Genomic DNA, 20,575 nt, shown 5'->3' with positions numbered 1-20,575 from the left:
CCTGATCATCACCTCTTGCCTCTTGCGTGTGTGTGTGTGTGTGTGTGTGTGTGTGTGTGTGTGTATGTGTGTGATGTATTTGTACTCCTGTATGTGTGGTGTGTATGTGTATATATGTATGTGAAGGGGAGGGACGGGGAGTGATTCTCATTCCACTCACTCTCTGACAGTGACCTCACTCTTATGCAAATGACCACAGAGTAAGAGACAGTGTCTGAGGCTGACCTGTGCAAACACAAAACCTGTCTTTCTCTTTCTCTCTATCTACCTCTCACACAAGCATACACATACGCAAATGCACACACACACACACCTTATATTTGTCACTTTTGTTACATAGACTTGCATTCATTTCCTGAAGACCTAACAGTAAACCTTAACCTGAACCTTAACCACTCTAAAGGATGATAATTAATAGTTCTGGGCTGCTTGAGTTTACTCCGGAGCCTCAAAGGTGGACAGATAATTGAGGTCCAGTATACCATCCATGGTAAACTGGACCAAGAAACACACTGATACGCAATGTAATGGGAATATAAAGGGTTTAAACAATCAAGGCTGTGTGCCCATGCCTACTATTTGGCCGAGAGGTCATAATATAAAAATTAATTTTCAATACTTAACCATTGACCCAAAAATCATCTTTTCCCAATTAAGTGGTATTTAGTCTGACATTTGTCCCCAAAAGTAGCTTATGACAGGAAGCAAATCTATTTATCTATCTGGTTTGCAATCCATCTGTATGCTCCATGTGTATGTTGGCATGTGTGTCACGGAGTAAGAGAGTGAGAGAGTCCTTAATATGTTTCACAGCCTCCTTGTCAGAAGAGTTTCCCGGCACGATCAACTTGCCTCTTCAGAGAAAAGAGTCACTGCAAATCAATACAAATGTATTGTGAATGATCACCTTTATCTTATGATGAAACATTTCTGCCTTGATGAGTGTGATCTCTTTGAGGATGGTTTGATTAATATGAAAATGATCAGTGAATCACAGGCTATATCCTTTGAAGTCATCTGTTGAACAGCTGTGGGAGTTTTGGGACTATCACTCTCCATCACCATCACCAAATTAGGGAATACATCCTCCAGTAGTGTACACGAGACTTTTAGAATCTATGACAAGGAGCACTGATGATTGTCCTCTCACTATGATCATTTATGTTGGTTATTCCTTTACCTCACTTTAATTTTAACCCATCTCTATCTTTAACAGTTTGGATGTCCTGTAGTTGTAAACTGGGCTGGATGAACATTTCAGACTTTGAAGCCAAACAGTGAAAACTTCTGACTCAGAAAAAACATGGTCACAGTTGCAAAGTAGGTAAAGAAATACTGATACTACTTTTTGTATTCATCAGTGTCTTACTGCGTTGCTTAGAGTAGACACAGGCCCAACCTAAAAATAAATACTAAAAACCACATCCAATGAAAACAGCAACCCCTGAAGGGCTCTGGGTTGGAACCTCAGTTGACACCCATAGGTGAGAAAGTGAGCGTCAATGACTGTTGTTGACTATGTCAGCCCTGTGATACGGCAACCTGCCCAGGGTGTATCCTGCCTCTCACATAATGTCACCTGGGATTGGCTAATTAATCATTTCATTACATCATATCATTTCAATAAATTTCAACATATCTTGTAGGTACAACTTTATAAACAAAATACACAACATAAGTACTTTCCATTTATGTAGCACAACTAGTTTCTCTGCCTCTACCAACATGAAATATACGTACACTTAGAAAGTTAGTAAATTTGTAGAAAATATAGTTTAATATACTGGAACATTATTTTGTTTGATTCGTCTTCCTCACAATCTGTTTATTATCTTCATAATTCAGAGAACTGAACATTTGATCAATTATCAAAAAATACATTGTGCCCTGAATGAGTTAAGACAGATTTTGTGACATAAAATGGCAGATAAAGAGGACAGTGATATTCATGTCATCTTTATATATACAAAGACCTCTTTGTGTTGGGTCCTCTGGGATGATTCTGATTGGAAAGAGTCCAAGCTTCATACGTCTGAGTGAAGCAGGATGCTCAGCCTCTCTCTCTCTCGCTCTCTCTCTCTCTCTCTCTCTCTCTCTCTCGTCACTCCCTCCCTACTTCTATTTGAAACCCACTCATCGCTTCTCTCTTGTCCTGTCTCTTCCACTCCATGTATCTGTGTGTTGCCATCCATACCTGTCAAAACTTAGGGAGTTTAGCACTCTCCTCCCCCCTCCTCTCCTCTCCTCTCCTCTCCTCTCCTCTCCTCTCCTCTCCTCTCCTCTCCTCTCACTAAAGACAGGGTCAGAGAAAACTGAGTGCAGTCACGGTGTCATCCATTGTGTCAAAGTAAGGCAGCCAAATACCAGACTCATTCAAACAACAGGTCAGGATAACAGCTTCAGTCAATAATCTCATTTGTCTGCTCAGCTGTCTCGGAAACAAATCAACTCCACACTGGATCATGTTAGCTGTCAGACTTTTAATGTGAAAAATATCATTCACTGGCTCTCCTTTCTTCTCCCACACTGAGAATACATCAACCGTTCCTCATCGCTCTGAGTGTGGTGTTATTGCATGTGCTTCTGAAAGTCTCTACCATACAAGTCCTCACCCACAGACTCAAGGTGACCTTAGTGCTGCTTAAGGAGTGGAAGGGTTCTTTTCTTTACCTGGCAATTAGGCTAATGAAGCATTTCCAATGTGATTGACCCACAATGCACATATGTCACATTTGTTAGTGCATTAGTATTCACAACACAAAATCCACCATCTTTTTCTCCTTTGTACAATTTCTCAGATCCTGCCCTAGACTAATTACCAGACTGTCCTTATTCAAAGCTTTGTTGTCACACTAAGCTCAGTGGATCAATGAAATTCCATTTGAGCATCTGTTGCCCAAAACGACTCTGGTTAGCCACTCCTAAAGGAAGGCCCTAATAGCAATTTACTTTTGTCCTTTCACAAGGACACTTTGCTTTGTTTCAGAATGATACACAATTAGTAATTATTGCTAAATAAATCATTAGTCCTTGCAGGACTCTCTTATACGTATGAAGTCAGGCTTTGTGCACATAGACTGCTTTCAGCTAAGAGACAGTAATTGAGTTTAGCATGTGTGTGTAATAGTGAAAAATGATGATGTCCGTGTCCTATTTTTCTTTTTTTTTCTTTCTTCTTCTTCGCCCACATTGTATTGTTGAAAGTAATGAGCTAAAATTAACTCACAATGCAGCTCAGGCAGTGTGAATGATGTGTCTGCGTTTCTTTGTGTGTGTAGGTGTGTGTTTTTAGGTGATGCATGAAAGTATATCAATAAACCTGTTATCTTGACATATCACCCCCCTGTGCATCTTTCTTGCAAACTACAGCTTACTCTAAATCAGAGGACCATTAATGGGACATGATGTTATTTGCTGGGATATTTGACCTTTTAGTTCTTGGTATCATCCTACAGACTTCTTCTGCTGCATCCATGCAGCTCCAGCTACATTCTGTACATTTATTATCACATTGTGGACATCTGTTAGGACAGTTGTGCTCCCCTCCATCCTATGTAATATGCACTGAATAAACAGATTAAATGGACCCATGCACCCATGCAAACTAGCACACACATGAATAGATAAGCATGCAGAAACATGCAGATTACTGTACGCTTGCACAGAAATAGACACAGTATAATTTGGCTTGTTTATAACACAGTTCAATTCACCAATCATACATTTTCTCATATCACTTTATCACCATATTTCAAATTAAAATATTATTCACAAAATGAGGGATATTATTTTGTGAACCTCCCTCATCCAAAATGCAATTCTATCCAAATGAAGTGATTAGTCTTTGTTGAAAAATAGAATGAGCTACTTAATTATTGTCTTTCAGCTTTGCTCACATAAACAAATCACACTAATTATTTCAGTGCAAAATCAAATGTAAAACATTCTATAAATAACTCAGTATCAATGTCAACAATGACAGCAGTCCCTTTTAGTCTTCTCTATCATGATGCCAAATTGTCTATAACAAATGCAGATAAACTAGTTTCTCCATTTTAGACACTGTTTCAAGCTCACAGCTGCATTTACAGGAAGCATTGCCAAATGTTTTATGGCAGCACATCAAAGGGAATGATTATAGTACAAGCTTAGGCGAGACCACAGTTACTAAGTCTGCCTTCACAACCCCCAAGCAGATATCAGCTATCTTCTGCTGCCACTGCCACCACAATTTCAGATTTTAATGCGCTCCTGCCTGTATGTGTGTGGTGGAGGTTGGTGGATTCCTTCTGACTATGTTTATGATTATGAAATCACACTTTTGTTATACAAATTCAGGTTGTCACCTTATGTGGAATTTCCAATTTTAGCCATTTGGATGTAACATTGTTGTTATAGTCACAGCAGAGGTAAATGCATTCTTGTGCAAATCAGACTGACTATGTGCGTGCTTGGACCAGGCTTTGAAGGACTTTCTCATTGTTAATATTGGCCAGTATAATTAATGATTTATCTATCACTAAAGAGACTGACCTGAATCACTCATCTGGTAGTCAGTACTGTGATGATCATGCAGACATGTAATCTGTTCTGACTGCCTTTCCCTTATTGCAAAAAAACGTAGTGTGAATTCAAGCTGCATATTATATGTGATCATAAAAATCACTGAACTAAAATGAAATGATCATTGACATAATCATAGGAAAGTAAAAGAAGCAATGCAATGCAATAACTGAATGAAATCAAGGTTTGAGTTGCACTTCATGTTTAAATTGGTCCTCGGCTATGTGAGCTATATATCCTCTAATGTGCCTGACAGTCCATTTTCATCATAACATCTTCTCCCAGGAGTGAAATAATGTCTGCCCTGCAGGCGATGTAAATGAAGAAAAATGTAAAGGGCTGGGCCAAGGCTCAGACTATGGATGGGTGAAGTTAAACGTGATTGAAGCTAATTGATATATGGTCTCACTTCATCTCACGGGATGAAACCCAGAAATGTCATGTTAGAATGTAATTAATTTTATTGCAGTCTCCAGTCTCATGTTTGAATACAGACTCTCAGTCTCTAACATTTGTTAGTCAAGTTATTGCTGTAACACACTAACACATGTCTGTCAGAACTACACTGAAATCACTGTGTATGGCTCAATTGAATCTATGCAGGTAAATATCCTTTCTAAGAAAATGGCCTGCAGTCAGTTTCATTATTTTATTAACTGCTGTTGCACAGAGTAAAGTGTGCTTCAGTTAAGATCCAATAAAATGGTTTTACTATGGAGCACATACTAATCATTTCAAAAATGAAAAGCCCAAGAGAAAATGAAAAATGGGAAGGTTCATTGAAGTTGGGCAATATGCAACCTTCAGGGCATAGTTGTTTCTTTAAACAAATGTCAGCTGTGTATATACCATGACTGGGGTCACGAGTCCATTTATGATACTCAGTCAAGGGAAGAAATTGTCTCATAAAAAGGACAAATAGCATATTATGCTGTTTACTTGTGCCCTTAAGAAAAGGAATTATGCGAATATTACAGTAAAGTACAAATACCACACAAAAAAGAAAGAAAAGGGGAAAAATAAAGAAAAAAGAGAAAATCAGGGAGAAGTTCTTTCTGTGGGTATTTTATGCAAACATTGTATGATGTTACTTACAAATGTGGACACTGACATTAACTCAATGGAAAAATGCTGAGTCCCATTAGGAAGATCAATCTATAAATCCTACTTTAAATTTGATTAAACACAATATTTCAATAGGTCTGATATTTGTCAGGATGTGGCGCCCTCCTGTGGCTTCTGTGAACAACTGAAATCAGCATGAAATGTAATAAACATTCTGAAGAAACATTTTCAATCACACAGTCATACAGCGAGAGGACAAAATGACCATGTTATAGGATTCACAGCAACAACTTCGAACTGAAAAGATAACATGAGAGAAAAGAAAATAGACAGTAACTCATCTGTCCTGTGGGGGCGCTGTCACAAACACCAACGGATATTTCTAGAAGGACGGCGCCGCTGTTTGGTCGAACGGAAGTGCGAATGTTGTTGATCCGGCTTTGAGCGTCCTCGTCGTTGCAATGATGGCAAGCGCTAGTGCTAAACAAGCGCCTAAAATTACCTCTAAAGCATCTGCGGGAGGCACCGGGGCGGCGGGGGTTACCGGCGGGCCCCCGATTATGCCCCTCGCCTCTCCACTCATGGGGAAAAAGAAGAAGCCGTTCCTGGGGATGCCCGCTCCGCTGGGCTACGTTCCCGGTCTCGGCAGAGGGTGAGCTAGCTTGCTAACAGCTCTCTAGCTAACAAGCTAAGTTTTGTCTGTTTGATGGAAGTAAGCTTTTTAGCAAACCTATCCTGCGTTGTAACACACTCATGTTTGCAACTGGACAGAAGGGAAATGACATCGTAACATCAATTACTCATTATTACTACATAACAGTAGTTAGTTACATGAACAATGATATTAGCACGTTGTTAAGTGTGGCTGTACTGATTTGATGACCTCCTCCTCAAAATGTCAGATAAAGCCATCTAAAAATGGTGATAGCGTTATAGTTAGATGATAAGTTATGTGTTTCATGTGCCATACAAATAATACCCTAACATTTAATACAGTTAATTTACTGGTAGATCCACTACAAGAATCTGACAAGCCTGTATGATCTAATTCTACAAAGCGATAAAATGATCAAAACATTGCTCTAAAGTTTAGATAAGGTTGTTAAATTGTTAATTGAACTTCCCCTGTGCATATGCTCATCATGAGTCATATGCCCAGTGTTTATTTGGGTAACATCTGAAATGACTGGTCCTCTTCAGTGCAACTGGTTTCACCACCCGATCTGATATTGGTCCTGCTCGGGATGCCAATGATCCAGTGGATGACCGACATGCACCTCCAGGGAAGAGGACAGTTGGGGACCAAATGAAAAAGAACCAGGACGATGATGATGAAGATCTGAACGACACCAATTATGATGAGGTACTTATGACTGGATTGTCTCTGGCTGGTAATTGATAATAATCCGTTGCATATATCATGAATGGAAATTTGTGCACTCAAAATTCAAAGTTGACCATACCATTAATCTGAGTATATTAAGGATTACATGACGTCTTCTGTCTTGCATATCACATTATATTACCCTTTGTCTTGTAGTTTAATGGATATGCTGGTAGCTTGTTCTCCAGTGGGCCCTATGAGAAAGACGACGAAGAAGCGGATGCTATATATGCAGCACTGGATAAAAGGATGGATGAAAGACGCAAAGAAAGAAGGTCACAATAAAAATGGTCTATTTTCTCTTCTGAGTTTTAACATGATATCATAACCCTCCCACACTTTACTCATTGTATATATGTTGTACATCCTGTGCTATTGATAGTGCATGGGAGTGTAATTTTTGAAGTCTTGTGTATTTTCAGGGAGCTGAGAGAAAAGGAAGAAATAGAGAAATATCGTATGGAGCGACCCAAAATCCAGCAGCAGTTTTCAGATCTAAAGGTACAAAATTGCACATGGTTTGCCAAACTTTTGCCCTACTTTTCCACCCAAAATCACCCAATCTTCTTCCATCTGACTCTAAATATTTTAGGGCCTAAATATTTTGTCCCCGTCAGGTGTAAACTATATTTTTCCATGTTATACTGTTTAAGAATAGGAAAACAACATGACTTTAAGCTTAACCACCATGACATGTCGAGATTATCCAGCTGGAGTCATTACTGTTGCTTAAGCTGAAGCGGGTGGAGCGTAAAATCTTTTTTTTTTACCCACAGTGGATTTGTAATTTGAAGTTATATTATAACTGTGTAAATGATCATAACTGGACTGTAGAGGTTTTCCGGATATAACTGCAATACATTACTATATGTTTGAAATCACATTCCTGACAGTCCAAAGTGATTTCTTTATTCTCCCTTTCTACTATCTTGTCACAGAGGAAGTTGGCAGAGGTGTCAGAAGAAGAGTGGCTAAGCATCCCTGAGGTGGGAGATGCAAGGAACAAACGCCAGAGGAATCCTCGCTATGAAAAACTCACCCCTGTCCCAGACAGCTTCTTCTCCAAACATCTGCAGACCGGAGAGAACCACACCACTGTTGACCCTCTGCAAGGGGTCAGTATGCATGCAAAAACAAATACCTTTCCTGTGGACATTCACATAAAACACACACATCAAAGAATTATATGATGTAGTTTCAGTCTGCACCAGCAGGAGTCACAATATCTTGCTGCAAACAAACAAAACACTTTAGCTGTACAGCTTAATGCAGTTTGAAAATGCTCCTTTTTTCATGGAATCTCAGTGGACATCTACGTTGTTACAGGAAACAGACAAATATTTTTGCTTATTGATCACATGACCTCTATAGACACTTAAAATGACTGTGCCTGCAGTTTTTGTTGTGTTGTGTTGTTATTTCATTTTCAAATTTTAACTTATCATTATGAATATTCTACTCTGTATATGTGGGTCTGTGGAATAGGAAAGCGATTGCTCAGACTTTCACATATATCATTTACAGTGGTAGGAAAAGTGTCATATGATGAGCCCTTTCAACATGTCATGACAGAATTTTCACAGAGATTAAAATGCTCTTCTCCTTTATAATTATTTCTTCTCTTCCCTAGCTGGGAGGTCTGAACACCCCTTATCCAGGAAGTATGACCCCTGGTCTGATGACACCAGGAACAGGAGAGCTGGACATGAGGAAAATTGGTCAGGCCAGGAACACACTCATGGACATGAGGCTTAGTCAGGTAACTGATGCCTCATCCTCAGTCCCTTTCACTTTTACCTTGTTTTACGATTAATTCTTTGCTGTTGTGATTCTGATTTATTTATTCTGCATGTCGGCATTTTATCTGTCTTCAGGTGTCTGACTCGGTGAGCGGACAGACAGTGGTGGATCCTAAGGGTTACCTGACAGATCTCAACTCAATGATCCCCACACATGGAGGGGACATCAGGTAGAGATACCATGGGGACACCAGAAGGTCCTAGATGACATGTTTGAAGAATAAGTTGTTTTGTGTGTGTCTGATGGTTTATTTTTGGCTCCTCATGTCCAGTGACATTAAGAAGGCTCGCCTGTTGCTGAAATCAGTGAGGGAGACCAATCCCCATCACCCGCCTGCCTGGATTGCTTCTGCCAGGCTGGAGGAAGTGACTGGTAAACTGCAGGTGGCAAGGAACCTGATCATGAAAGGCACAGAGATGTGTCCTAAGGTAAAGGATGATGGATAGTACAGTAAATCGGCTAAGGTCTGTGCATGCGCAAGTAGATGTCTATCATTAGCTCATCCAGACTATAGGCTGTAGTGAAGTTGATTCGTTGGTTTGTTAAACCTATGATATCTAATGTAAAAATGGATACTGCATATAACATTATCAACAACAATAGCATTGCTGATTGTATAAAACAACAGGCATTTCAGTTCACACTTCCAGCTACTTAATTTGATGACACAATAATGCTGCTTAACTAGGTCAAGGAAAATGCTCCTTGCCCTCCTATTGCTATAAGTGTTTTACTCTGCCCACCAGAGTGAGGATGTGTGGCTGGAGGCAGCCCGACTTCAGCCTGGTGACACAGCTAAAGCTGTGGTAGCCCAGGCTGTCCGCCACCTGCCACAGTCTGTCCGCATCTACATCAGAGCTGCAGAGCTGGAGACAGACGTCAGGGCCAAGAAACGAGTCCTCAGGAAGGGTAAGGCTGTCATGCACTATCACCTGTAAAGACAGATTTAAGAAAGACTTAAGTAATGCTTTTATCTGGTTCTCCTCTTTGTATCCATCGTCAGATTGTGAGAAGGCTGTAAGGGAAAGTTTTGAAGAGACATGTTGCTGTTATGTTGTTATTTCCCAGCACTGCCTGCATGAATGAATACTAGATTTTCCTGGAAGACACAAATTTCTGGAGGACAAAAATTCACAACCGGTCTCAATCTGTCCTTTGTGTTATTATAAGCACCCACACAAAACTACTCACTCCCTGCACATGTAATATTGCATAAAAGATTTCATAACAGTTACATTTGGCAGCTGTGGTTCTGGCTTTTCATCAAGGCCAGGCACCCTATTTGAACCATGGAGTCAATGCCCTAACACACATGCACATACACACAGTCATATTTCCCAGCAGCATACCCCAGTGACAGAGATGGATGGGAAGCTTCCTCTGTGGAAGAGGTCTCTCCGCCTCTACATGTTCAGTTGCCTCTGCTGTGCTTATCTCCATTACACACAATACTCTTCCTTCCCACCCAGACTCTATTGAACTATACTGCTATTGCAGATTATGCTGCTTAGTATTTGTTTTTCTTGTGTTGTATTCACTGCTTGTGTGTTCAGTGAAGCCTGTTGTGTGTTCATTCCTACCAGTGTAAATATAGGTCAGTGTATTGTCAGTATTAAACTGTCTGTTACAACAGGATTCAAGGATTTAAATATTTGTGAGTTAGTTTATTGCTTTGAGCAACACACAGACCTCACATACTGTCAGTTACTCATAATAAAAGCTTCAATGAAATGCCTTAACAGTTGTGTAATTGTTACCCATGTAGCCCTGGAGAATGTGTCCAAGTCAGTTCGACTGTGGAAGACAGCTGTTGAGCTGGAGGAGCCAGAGGATGCCAGAATCATGCTTAGCCGAGCTGTGGAGTGTTGTCCTACCAGTGTGGAGGTACGCAACTCTTGCAGTCATTTCAGTTGTTTTTTTGTTTTTGTTTTTTTGTTTTTTTTCTACCAACATGAAACATAAAGTATTAACAGGATGCCACACACTGCAATGCTACAAAATGAACCCTTGCACCAACCTCTATGTCTAACAATTTCTGTCTGTCTTCTTTAGCTGTGGCTGGCACTGGCTCGGTTAGAGACATACGAGAATGCCCGTCGTGTCCTGAACAAAGCTCGTGAGAACATTCCCACTGATCGTCATATCTGGATCACTGCTGCCAAGTTGGAGGAGGCCAATGGCAACACTCAGATGGTGGACAAGATCATTGACAGAGCCATCACTTCTCTACACGCCAACGGCGTGGAGATCAACAGAGAGCAATGGATACAGGTGTGTGCCTGCAGCTTCGTCATTTCTTTGAATTCATAGAGAGGAAGGGAGAGGGAGAGAGGTTTCCTGCAGGAAAGATGTTGGTTGAACAATGCACTGAACAAATAAATGCATTCCCTAAGGCCATAAAAGAAAATGTATGTACTTTCAAAATAGAAACTCTTCAAGTTAAAAGCGGACAGATTGTATTGAAATGTGTTTTTAAAACTGCATCACTTATACACCACATGTTAATGGAAATGGGCAGGATATCGGAAACATCTTTCAATTTAAGGCTGCCCAGTTAAAACCACCACAAAAGACAGCTTGAGGAATTTTTGTAATGCTGAGTCAACATCTCTGTGACACTTCAGCAAAAATGAAACCTTAGAAAGCTTCACAAAGAAGGGATGTGTTGCATAACTATTGTGTTGGTCTGGAGTAGATTGTACACAAGTGACTAATAAATTGGTAGCTTAGTTACTTTATCTTTATGACTCATTGACAATGAAGTATTTATAATGAGTTCTTCAAAAAGATATTTCTTGGTCAAATTAAGAGAAGCACAGAAACACAAACTAACTTAACATTTTTATGCTGTTAACAAATACATCAGTAATGTTTGTAAACACTGGAGTAAATCCAGCCTACTGTTTTAATTATGATCAGCTGATGAACACACCATTGGGATTTGTCACTTAAGTCGCTAATTCTTTGATTATATATTTGATAAAATGAAATAAACCTGTAAATTAAAAGGTGAATAAATGAATGATGTATCTTTAAATCTTCATGTTGAGAAAGCAGAGACTGAGTCATGTTTTTGTTAGCTCTGATAGCATGCCAGCATACTTTGGAAAAGCTGTTTGCTATTTTATCTGGGAGCAGAAGAATACACGCCAGAACTGTGACTGACATTTTGTTTAGTGCACTTAAGTTGTTTTGCAATCCTAGGCCTCACATTGTTTCTCTTCATTTCCATGACTACCTAGCCTTTTCTACCTCTGGCAAAGTGTGGTTAATGTGGTAGGTTTATCAAGGCCATTTCCCAATACACACATCATAACACAAGCAACAGATGAACTTTAAAATGACAGGATTTGGCAGTTCTTACAAGAATAATTATGTATAGAGACTCTGAGATAGTCCCTTGCTCTTCCCACAAAAATCATCTGTACAGATGACTTCTTATAAACTGTAAGTCATCTACATGGATCTGACATATCAGGTGTGTAAATATTTCCATGTAAATGGCTCCATCATTCCTATGAAAATGCTGATCTGCTATTGTGGTCAGTAGTTTGTTGCTTAACCTTTTGCATTCTACGTCTGTGACCTGCCCACAATCTCTTTACTCCTAAAGGTTTCTTGTCTTGCAGGATGCAGAGGAGTGTGACAAAGCAGGCAGTGTCGCTACCTGCCAGGCCGTGATAAGGGCCGTCATAGGGATTGGCATTGAGGAGGAGGATCGTAAACACACCTGGATGGAGGATGCAGAGAGTGTGAGTACCAACATATTCAGAGCTCCTTCACATCCTCATTTGCTGTCAGAGTTTAACTTAACTGAGATGCTTGTCTCTTATGTTTCAGTGTGTGGCCCATGGAGCGCTGGAGTGTGCCAGGGCCATTTATGCCCATGCCCTGCAGGTGTTCCCCAGTAAAAAAAGTGTCTGGCTCAGAGCTGCCTACTTTGAGAAGAACCATGGCACCAGGTGACCAGATTTGGTTTACTAAATTAGAGGTGGGCGATCTGACAGTTTTATATCGTCATTGATCTTGAAGACGTCCACAATCTACTTTCAAGTAAATCTTAGAGATCATGACATTTCACCATTGTACCAACTGTGCTCATGCCCTATTAATGTGGATCCACACAAGGTTCACAAACCAACAGAATGACTGCCTGCTAGATGGCTGTGCTGATTGGCCAAATTATATCATGTGTCTCTATCATAGGTTATCTTTCATGCGTGACATATTTGCAAAAACAATTCAACAGCTATGCACGGTCAGATATTTCTCAAAGCAAAGTTATTTCTAAACTGTATGGTCTGCGTGATTGGCACTTCTGATGTTATTACGACAAATCCATTTAACCACCTTAATGGGAAGCAGCTGAATGAACATGCTAAGTATTTCACTCAGGTCAGTAGAAACCCACTCATCTGTATCTCATGAGGTCCAGAAACATTACCACAGTTACCATTGACCGACGCATAGAAAAATATGATAAAAGCAGATGGAAAGATGTGACGCATGTGGTCACATCCTATGTAGCTAAGGATATAGTGCCATTAAAAGCTATGGACAACATGGGGTTTAAGACACTGATGCACATGACCATTTTGAAAACAGCATCTTAAATGCAATATTGTGTTTTAAATGGTAAAGTCCATAGGCTGGTTTGAGTCTGGATATTCTCATCTGTAAAATTTGGGGAAAATTGGGAAGAAAGATGGCAATTCATATTGTGGATCATGATTGTGTATACAATTATTTTGAGAAGATCACCCACCCTTATTCAAAATATTATTTTTTGTCTCTAAATTTTTTAATTAATTGCTGTATTTAACATTCTGTTTTTCTCTCCTTTGCCTCCCATCTGCTTCATCACTGTGTTCCTCCCATCCATTACTCTTTCATGGCGCATTGCCTCTCTCTCAGGGAGTCTTTGGAGGCCCTGCTCCAGAGGGCCGTCGCTCATTGTCCCAAGGCAGAGGTCCTTTGGCTGATGGGGGCCAAGTCCAAGTGGCTGGCTGAGGATGTGCCTGCAGCCAGAAGTATCCTCGCTCTGGCCTTCCAGGTGTTGATACATTTATGCAAACTTTTACTTGTTCGTGTATTGTCCATGCGAGCCTGTGTATAACTCTGTTTCACCCTTTCCTCTGTTTCTCTCCCTCTTACCCAAACATTCCTTTTATTTTTCTAGGCTAACCCTAACAGTGAAGAGATCTGGCTTGCTGCTGTCAAACTGGAATCAGAGAACAATGAGTATGAAAGAGCCCGCCGACTGCTGGCCAAGGCCCGCAGCAGTGCCCCAACAGCTAGGGTGAGTGTGTGTTTGTTTGTGTGTGTCTGTTGTGTGTGTGTGAGTGAGTGTGAGAGAGAGACTGGGAAAGCAAAAGAAAGATTTCCCTATTTAAAATTCTCATTAGAGTTGCTCTGCACAAACCTACTTATCTGCTGGAATAAGTTGAAAACTGGTCTCCCCATTCAGGTTTTGATGTTAACTTCTTTGGCTGTTAAGTTGCACAGGGGAAGTGTATCAGTATTTTTAAACTGTTGTGTCCTCTTACTCTCCAACTGTCCTTCCATGACCCTATGTACCAGAACAGTTAGTTTGTTTTCCATTAAGTAATCCCGGAATAAATAGAGCCCTGACCCATGTTTTTCAAATGGCTGAATTATCAGGTTTTATTCTTCTCTGCTTTAAAGCCTGTGTTTAACAGTAAATTAATAGTGCATTGTACTCGAGGAAGCTTCTACAAACATGCTGTTTTTCTCAGGTTTAGGCTTGCTGGGTTTCCTCATTTCAAAACAGTCTGCAGCACTCAGGCTGACAGATGCTGTCAACGGTGCTTTTTAAACTATTAGTGTCTATCAGGTCTATCTGACTGTGCCCCCTTTAGTTATCTGTATTGTATTTACTGTCAGCTATGACTAAGAAGGCCTGCTTTAATGTGGGCTGTACTGATTGCCCTGTCAGATAAGACAAGTGTATGATGTTAATGAAGCAGTTAAGCATTTAGGCTATGCCTTAGGAAGTTGGTATTTGATACATTTGACAGCCTTTAAGGTATTTGCATTGCATAAATTGGGCTGGAATACAAGTATTTTAAATAATTTTCCAACAATACTATTGTATTTCAAGTATACAACAAGCCCAGGGGAATTTAAAAGACAAGATCATGGGCCCTGTTTATACATGTTCCGTGGCTGAACAGTTCATGTGTTTGTTTGTAATCTCTACAGGTATTTATGAAGTCAGTGAAGTTGGAGTGGGTGTTGGGAAACATAGAAGCTGCCCAGGAGTTGTGCACCGAGGCCCTGAAACACTACGAGGACTTCCCAAAACTTTGGATGATGAGAGGCCAGATAGAGGAGCAGTGTGAAAACATGGACAAGGCCAGAGAGGCCTATAACCAAGGGGTGAGGTGGGGGAAGTGTTGGGGGGGGGGGGGGGGGGGGATTTGTGTAGGTATAATAATAACAGCAAAGAGCTTTTAATGGGCATTTTATTCATACATGTTTTTGATGAAAATATGTGTTTCAGCAATAACTCTAAAAAGTGGTTTATGTCTTGCTTGTTGCTGTAGTTGAAAAAGTGTCCCCACTCGGTGGCCCTGTGGTTGTTGCTCTCTCATCTTGAAGAGAGAGTGGGACAGCTGACCAGAGCCAGAGCGATCCTGGAGAAGGCACGACTCAAGAACCCCCAGAGCCCCGAGCTATGGTGAGAAAACACACTACAAAGTGTGGTAAGCCACTTGAATACAAAAGCAGGATGTGGCTTGAGGGAGCACTTTAGTTTCCAATGTGTCAACTGTGTGGATAGTATATTAGGCATAATCCAAAAGATCTGATTGTGCACCGAGCAATTAAAGATATTTACTTTGGCATTCAAGTGCCTCCCCTCTTCTCCTTCCTTGTCATGCCTTTGGCTCTTTGGGAAACCTTTCAGTTTGCTGCATGAAGGAAAGGTTTTCATGAAGGAGAAACTGGAACACTTGCGCACACGCCCACTCACAGATTGTTTTATTCTTTTCTGTAGAAAAGGAGAATGAAAATGTTTTTTGTTAGATAACATGTACATTAGACAATGTGCTAAATGTGCTTATCGTCTTTAAATGCAGCAGAGGAAACCCATACTGGGATTGATATCAACTTAAAAACAAATTTGACTCCACCTACCACTAAGAAACTGACAGACATGTACAACTGCGCGTCTAAAATTATGTGTATGTGATCATATTAACCAGGTTGGAGTCGGTTAGGCTGGAGTTCAGGGCTGGTCTGAAGAACATCGCCAACACACTGATGGCCAAAGCCCTGCAGGAGTGCCCCAATTCAGGTGAGAATATATTGTTGCTGTTGGAAAAACTCTTTTCTATTTTTTTTTTTCCCAGCAGGTAGGACGTTTGTGGATTTTATTCTGTCCTAAAATCAATTTTAAAAACTCCTGTGTTAAGGTTATAGACCTTTTTATACACAAAAAAGATAATTTTTCAGTTACTTTCTGTGTTTTGTATCACTGTCTGTAATCTCAAATTCTCCATTTCACCCCACTCCCTGTCCCTTCCTACAAAGGTATCCTGTGGGCTGAGGCTGTGTTTTTGGAGGCCAGGCCCCAGAGGAAGACTAAGAGTGTGGACGCTTTGAAGAAGTGTGAACATGATCCCCACGTCCTGCTCGCTGTTGCCAAGTATGACCATGTCTTTTCACTGTATCCCACTCAACTTCTCAATAATAAGCTCTGCTGTTTGTGCAGGTTTTTCCATTGTATTTAGCATTTAACCTTTTGGAGTGATTTTTTTTTTTTTTTTAACTTTCAAATAATCTTGTGCGCACATGTCAGGTTGTTTTGGAGTGAACGTAAGATCACCAAAGCCAGAGAGTGGTTCCTCAGGACAGTAAAGATCGAGCCAGACCTAGGAGATGCTTGGGCTCTCTTCTACAAGTTTGAGCTGCAACATGGCACAGAGGTATCAATCTTAGTATTGTCTGTCCTTATCTCGGTACGAGACTTGTGTGTGTCCGTGCTGGATTTTGCAGCTAATTATCAGGCAATATTGTCATGACTAAATGTTTGATTTAATTGACACATTTGACCCTCACATGTAAGTTCAATTAATGCAACTTTGGTTTATCTAAGAGGTATGTGCTGTCAATACATTGTTCTCACTGTATCATTTACCACTGAAAAATGGTGTATGGTTAAAATGCAAAATATGTGATGGACAAGAGTCAAAATTATTGAAAAGTTTTTGGTGGAGTACATCAAGGAATACATAATGCTGTCACTCAAACTTATTTTGCACCATACATAATGCTGTTACTCATTCATAAAGATAGATGATAAACACAACCAAGAACTGTGTGTGTGTGTGTGTGTGTGTGTGTCTGTGTGTCTGTGTCTCACTTTGCTGTTCTGCATCCATCAGGAACAGCAGGAAGAGGTGCGAAAGCGCTGTGAAAATGCGGAGCCCCGCCATGGCGAGCTGTGGTGTGCCGAGTCCAAACACGTCCTGAACTGGCAGAAGAAGACAGGAGAGATCTTAGCGCTGGTAGCCAGCAAGATCAAGAACACATTCTGAGACTGGGGAAATTTTGGACTGGGACTGAAAACACCTGGATGACTGGCAGTCACAAGTCTCACAGGGAACAGCTATGGACACACTCAACTGTTGTTTTCTATCTGGACTTGGCAATCTCTGGAACATACAAAGGATTCATACATAACTTTTTATTGTTTTACAAACTTAAATTAGAGTTGTACTTGGCAACAAAAAAAATTTGATTTAATGTCAAAGGGAAAGTGAAAGTAGCAATATAAAATTCAAAATCATTCCTTACATGTAGCAGCAGCAATTAAAACATTGGGTTTTGTAGTTTCCGGTCAGTGAACAACATTTTCCATGTCCTCCAGAAGGACTGAGGTTTGGACTCAGCCACTTCAGGGCATTCATGTTAGTATTTTTTAGCTTGTGTAGCTTTGCCTTTTATTTTTGAGGTCTTTGTCTTGTTGGCAAGTAAACCTTCTCCCAAGTCTTCCTGCAGACTGCTGCAGGTCACCCTTTGGGATTTCTTTGCATTTCGCTACAGTCATTGTACCCTCAACCTTTAGAAGCAGGACCTGCCTACAGTATGATAATGTTATCACCATGCATCATGGTGGAGACTGTGATTTATGGCAATGTGAATTGTTTTGTTTACCCAAACAGAACATGGGTAAGTATGAAAGTGTCCCTCTTTTGATCCAGTCTCCCGCTTCCCTTCAGGCAGTTAGTCGAGGTTTCTACATGTTTACTTGCTGAACAAACTCTCGATTGTGGTAGGCATAAGCAGCATGTGCCAGTTGTGTTGGATTCAAATGCCAAAAACCACACCCCACCAGCACATACTGTCACTGTCATCAGGTTTTTGGAGTTCACACACATGATCGCCGTGCAATTTATATTAATCTGATAATAATTTGATTCGCTTGTAATGATTTAAGTGTGTCATGGTAAAGTGGGTTAAAGGTTACAGGCAGTCCTTTATTCTGTTCAATGTTTTTACAAAATGTGGATTCATTTGTTCATCCCTTTTCACTTTGACATTTGTCTCTTTTTCTGCTGTTGTCAAAATTCAAATTACAGTCACTGTGGTTGTGTGAAAATTGTGTAAGAATAAACATGAAAAAGAGAAAGCAGAAATGGAAATGAATACTTTCAGCAGACACTGTAAGAGAGAAATATATGTCTCTGTCTGGACAGAATGCGGATATGTAAAAGGTGCAGATTTGGCTCTGTCTGTTCAACAAGATGTGACAGTGTATATAAACTCTTTGTCAGGAATTATTACATGATTTCTCATGTTGGTGATAACAATCTGCTTTTTTTTACACAGATGGCTTGAATGTGTTTAAAAACACTTTGTAGGAGTCCAATAAACAAATAAAGTTTATTGCACAATTCCCTGTTTTTCCTAAACATGTTAAATGGTAAAGTGGTTTGTTGTGATTTGAATGTCATATTTATTTCCGAGTGCACAGTTTTCCTGACCTTTCAGTCCAGGAGTTTTACCCACACTAATACTCCCATGCAGTTCCCACGCACGGTCAGCACTTTGGTGGTCCTGTCTGGGATGTCATTGTCACCTCAGGTTTGGCTTGGCTTAAAGTGGTTAGAGTCACTGCGTGTTGTGGGCATTACAACCATCAAGCATCGTTTCATACTTCCACTGGTTTTGTGTAGCTCACTCGATAGCCTAGAGGTCCCATCCTCTGAAAATGTATGCCCTTTAAGGAATGAAATTGCGCTTTGGAGAATTGCTCCACCAAGTTACAGTGGCTCTTCACACCGGTCCTCCTCGGTATCACGTCTTTCCAACAAGACCGACACGATGAAGGCAAATGATTGATTGCAGAGGTTCTCCTCGACTTGATCGGACTGGAGTTCGGTGAAATCCTAAGCCCAGCGTCAGCAATCCATGACAGGGAAGGAAATCGGAGCAGTAGTGACTTTGTTGATGTTGGAAATTACGAAGCACTTGATCGGAAGTCTGTCCGCCACCGTCATAGAATATTCACCAGAAGAAGTGTAAAAATACTTTGGGGGGGGGGGGGGGGTTTGGATACAATGAACGCCGCCGGACCAGGGGTAATTCATTGGATCTTCCAGGTACTGGTAGAGATGGGTTTGCTTGTCTGAGGAGCCTGCAGCAGAACATGATAAATGGTAAGTGTGGTTTTAACATCAGGTGCCTATTTACGCAGCAGATGAGGACGTTATAGAAATTTTCACTGCTGTATTATGAAGTCTGCGTACACTAATACTGTTAACAGCATCGTATTGACATTGGTCACGATGACATGAGCTCCAGACGGCTGGAAAGCGACTGGTGCTGGGGCGCACTTTATGGACGTTTTTTTATTGTACTTAGAGGATAATCCACAAATATTTCACTATCCACAAAATTTTTTTTTTTACTTGTGTTAATTATACAGAGCGATTTGCAACTACACATGACTGTAAACTTTTTACGAATTTGTGGATCCATTTGAACATGTAAAGATGGTTTTCCACATTCATGGACAAATTTGTTGAGGACTTTGGTCCAATGCCACATTTCTGTAGAAAAAAAATAAACAAATGTGAGGTGTCCACAGAAGACAATCCACGACTATGTACCTTGATCCACAAATCTCACTATCCAAGAAATGTTTGCTTTTTTGTTTGTGATTTGTTATATCCTCAAAAACACAAAGCCATTTCTAATTAACTCACTCAAGTATTCAAATTTCAGATACAAATGGTAAAGTTTAACAAATGCAAACAGTTGAATCACAAAAATACATGTAAAGTGGTACTTGCACATTCATGTGAAACGGATTTTATACATTTTTGAGTCGTTTCCTGTCAGTGTGTGGGCCACGTGACATTTGAGCCTTCCCCAGAGAATTTCTAATACCGTCACTCTCAGAACTTCCGGTTGCCAGATAGCCCAAAATGAATGGGGGCCTATGGAGCTTTAGCCCTAAATTTTAATGTTTATGGGGTAAAACATTTTTTTACTTCCACTTTTCATTATGTTTTTGATATACGGGGGTAGAGACAACAGATATAGTTCCATAAGATTAGATTCTTTTCTTTTCATCTGTAGTGAAATAACCAGATGTCACTCACCACAGCCTCTTTCTGTCATTTGCCATTTTGGTTCCACACATCAATGAAGCAGCAGCCATTGACAGTCACCGTGCACCAGAGGAACCAGCTAGAACATATGGCATCTGATACAGCACGTGGTTTTGTTTTC

The 20,575-nt window shown here is 40.4% G+C and overlaps 1 protein-coding gene across 1 annotated transcript; it reads left to right on the top strand.

Annotated features, from left to right (window-relative positions):
• Window positions 1-6,055: 6,055 nt before the first annotated feature.
• On the top strand, window positions 6,056-18,734 carry prpf6 (PRP6 pre-mRNA processing factor 6 homolog (S. cerevisiae)). Its single transcript, XM_056385352.1, has 21 exons — window positions 6,056-6,280; window positions 6,829-6,991; window positions 7,169-7,287; window positions 7,435-7,513; window positions 7,951-8,127; window positions 8,643-8,771; window positions 8,887-8,981; window positions 9,084-9,240; window positions 9,559-9,721; window positions 10,578-10,696; window positions 10,865-11,083; window positions 12,442-12,564; window positions 12,653-12,774; window positions 13,727-13,865; window positions 13,992-14,111; window positions 15,035-15,211; window positions 15,379-15,512; window positions 16,039-16,130; window positions 16,367-16,481; window positions 16,635-16,761; window positions 17,221-18,734. Exons 1-21 carry the CDS (start codon window positions 6,090-6,092, stop codon window positions 17,371-17,373), a joined length of 2,913 nt encoding a protein of 970 aa, XP_056241327.1. The 5' UTR covers window positions 6,056-6,089; the 3' UTR covers window positions 17,374-18,734.
• The last annotated feature ends 1,841 nt before the right edge of the window (window positions 18,735-20,575 follow it).

This window comes from Seriola aureovittata, chromosome 9, assembly GCF_021018895.1.
Source record: "Seriola aureovittata isolate HTS-2021-v1 ecotype China chromosome 9, ASM2101889v1, whole genome shotgun sequence".
Taxonomy (NCBI): Eukaryota; Metazoa; Chordata; class Actinopteri; order Carangiformes; family Carangidae; genus Seriola; species Seriola aureovittata.
The sequence above is the reverse complement of the archived record's forward strand: the minus strand, read 5'-3'. Positions and strand labels throughout refer to the sequence as shown.

Bases quoted from the DNA above. Each gene is read 5' to 3' on its own strand.
- prpf6 (XM_056385352.1), top strand. From the start codon at position 6,090: ATGATGGCAAGCGCTAGTGCTAAACAAGCGCCTAAAATTACCTCTAAA. The intron at 6,281-6,828 runs GTGAGCTAGCTT...GGTCCTCTTCAG, and splicing joins GTTCCCGGTCTCGGCAGAGG to TGCAACTGGTTTCACCACCC. The intron at 13,866-13,991 runs GTGTTGATACAT...TTATTTTTCTAG, and splicing joins TCCTCGCTCTGGCCTTCCAG to GCTAACCCTAACAGTGAAGA.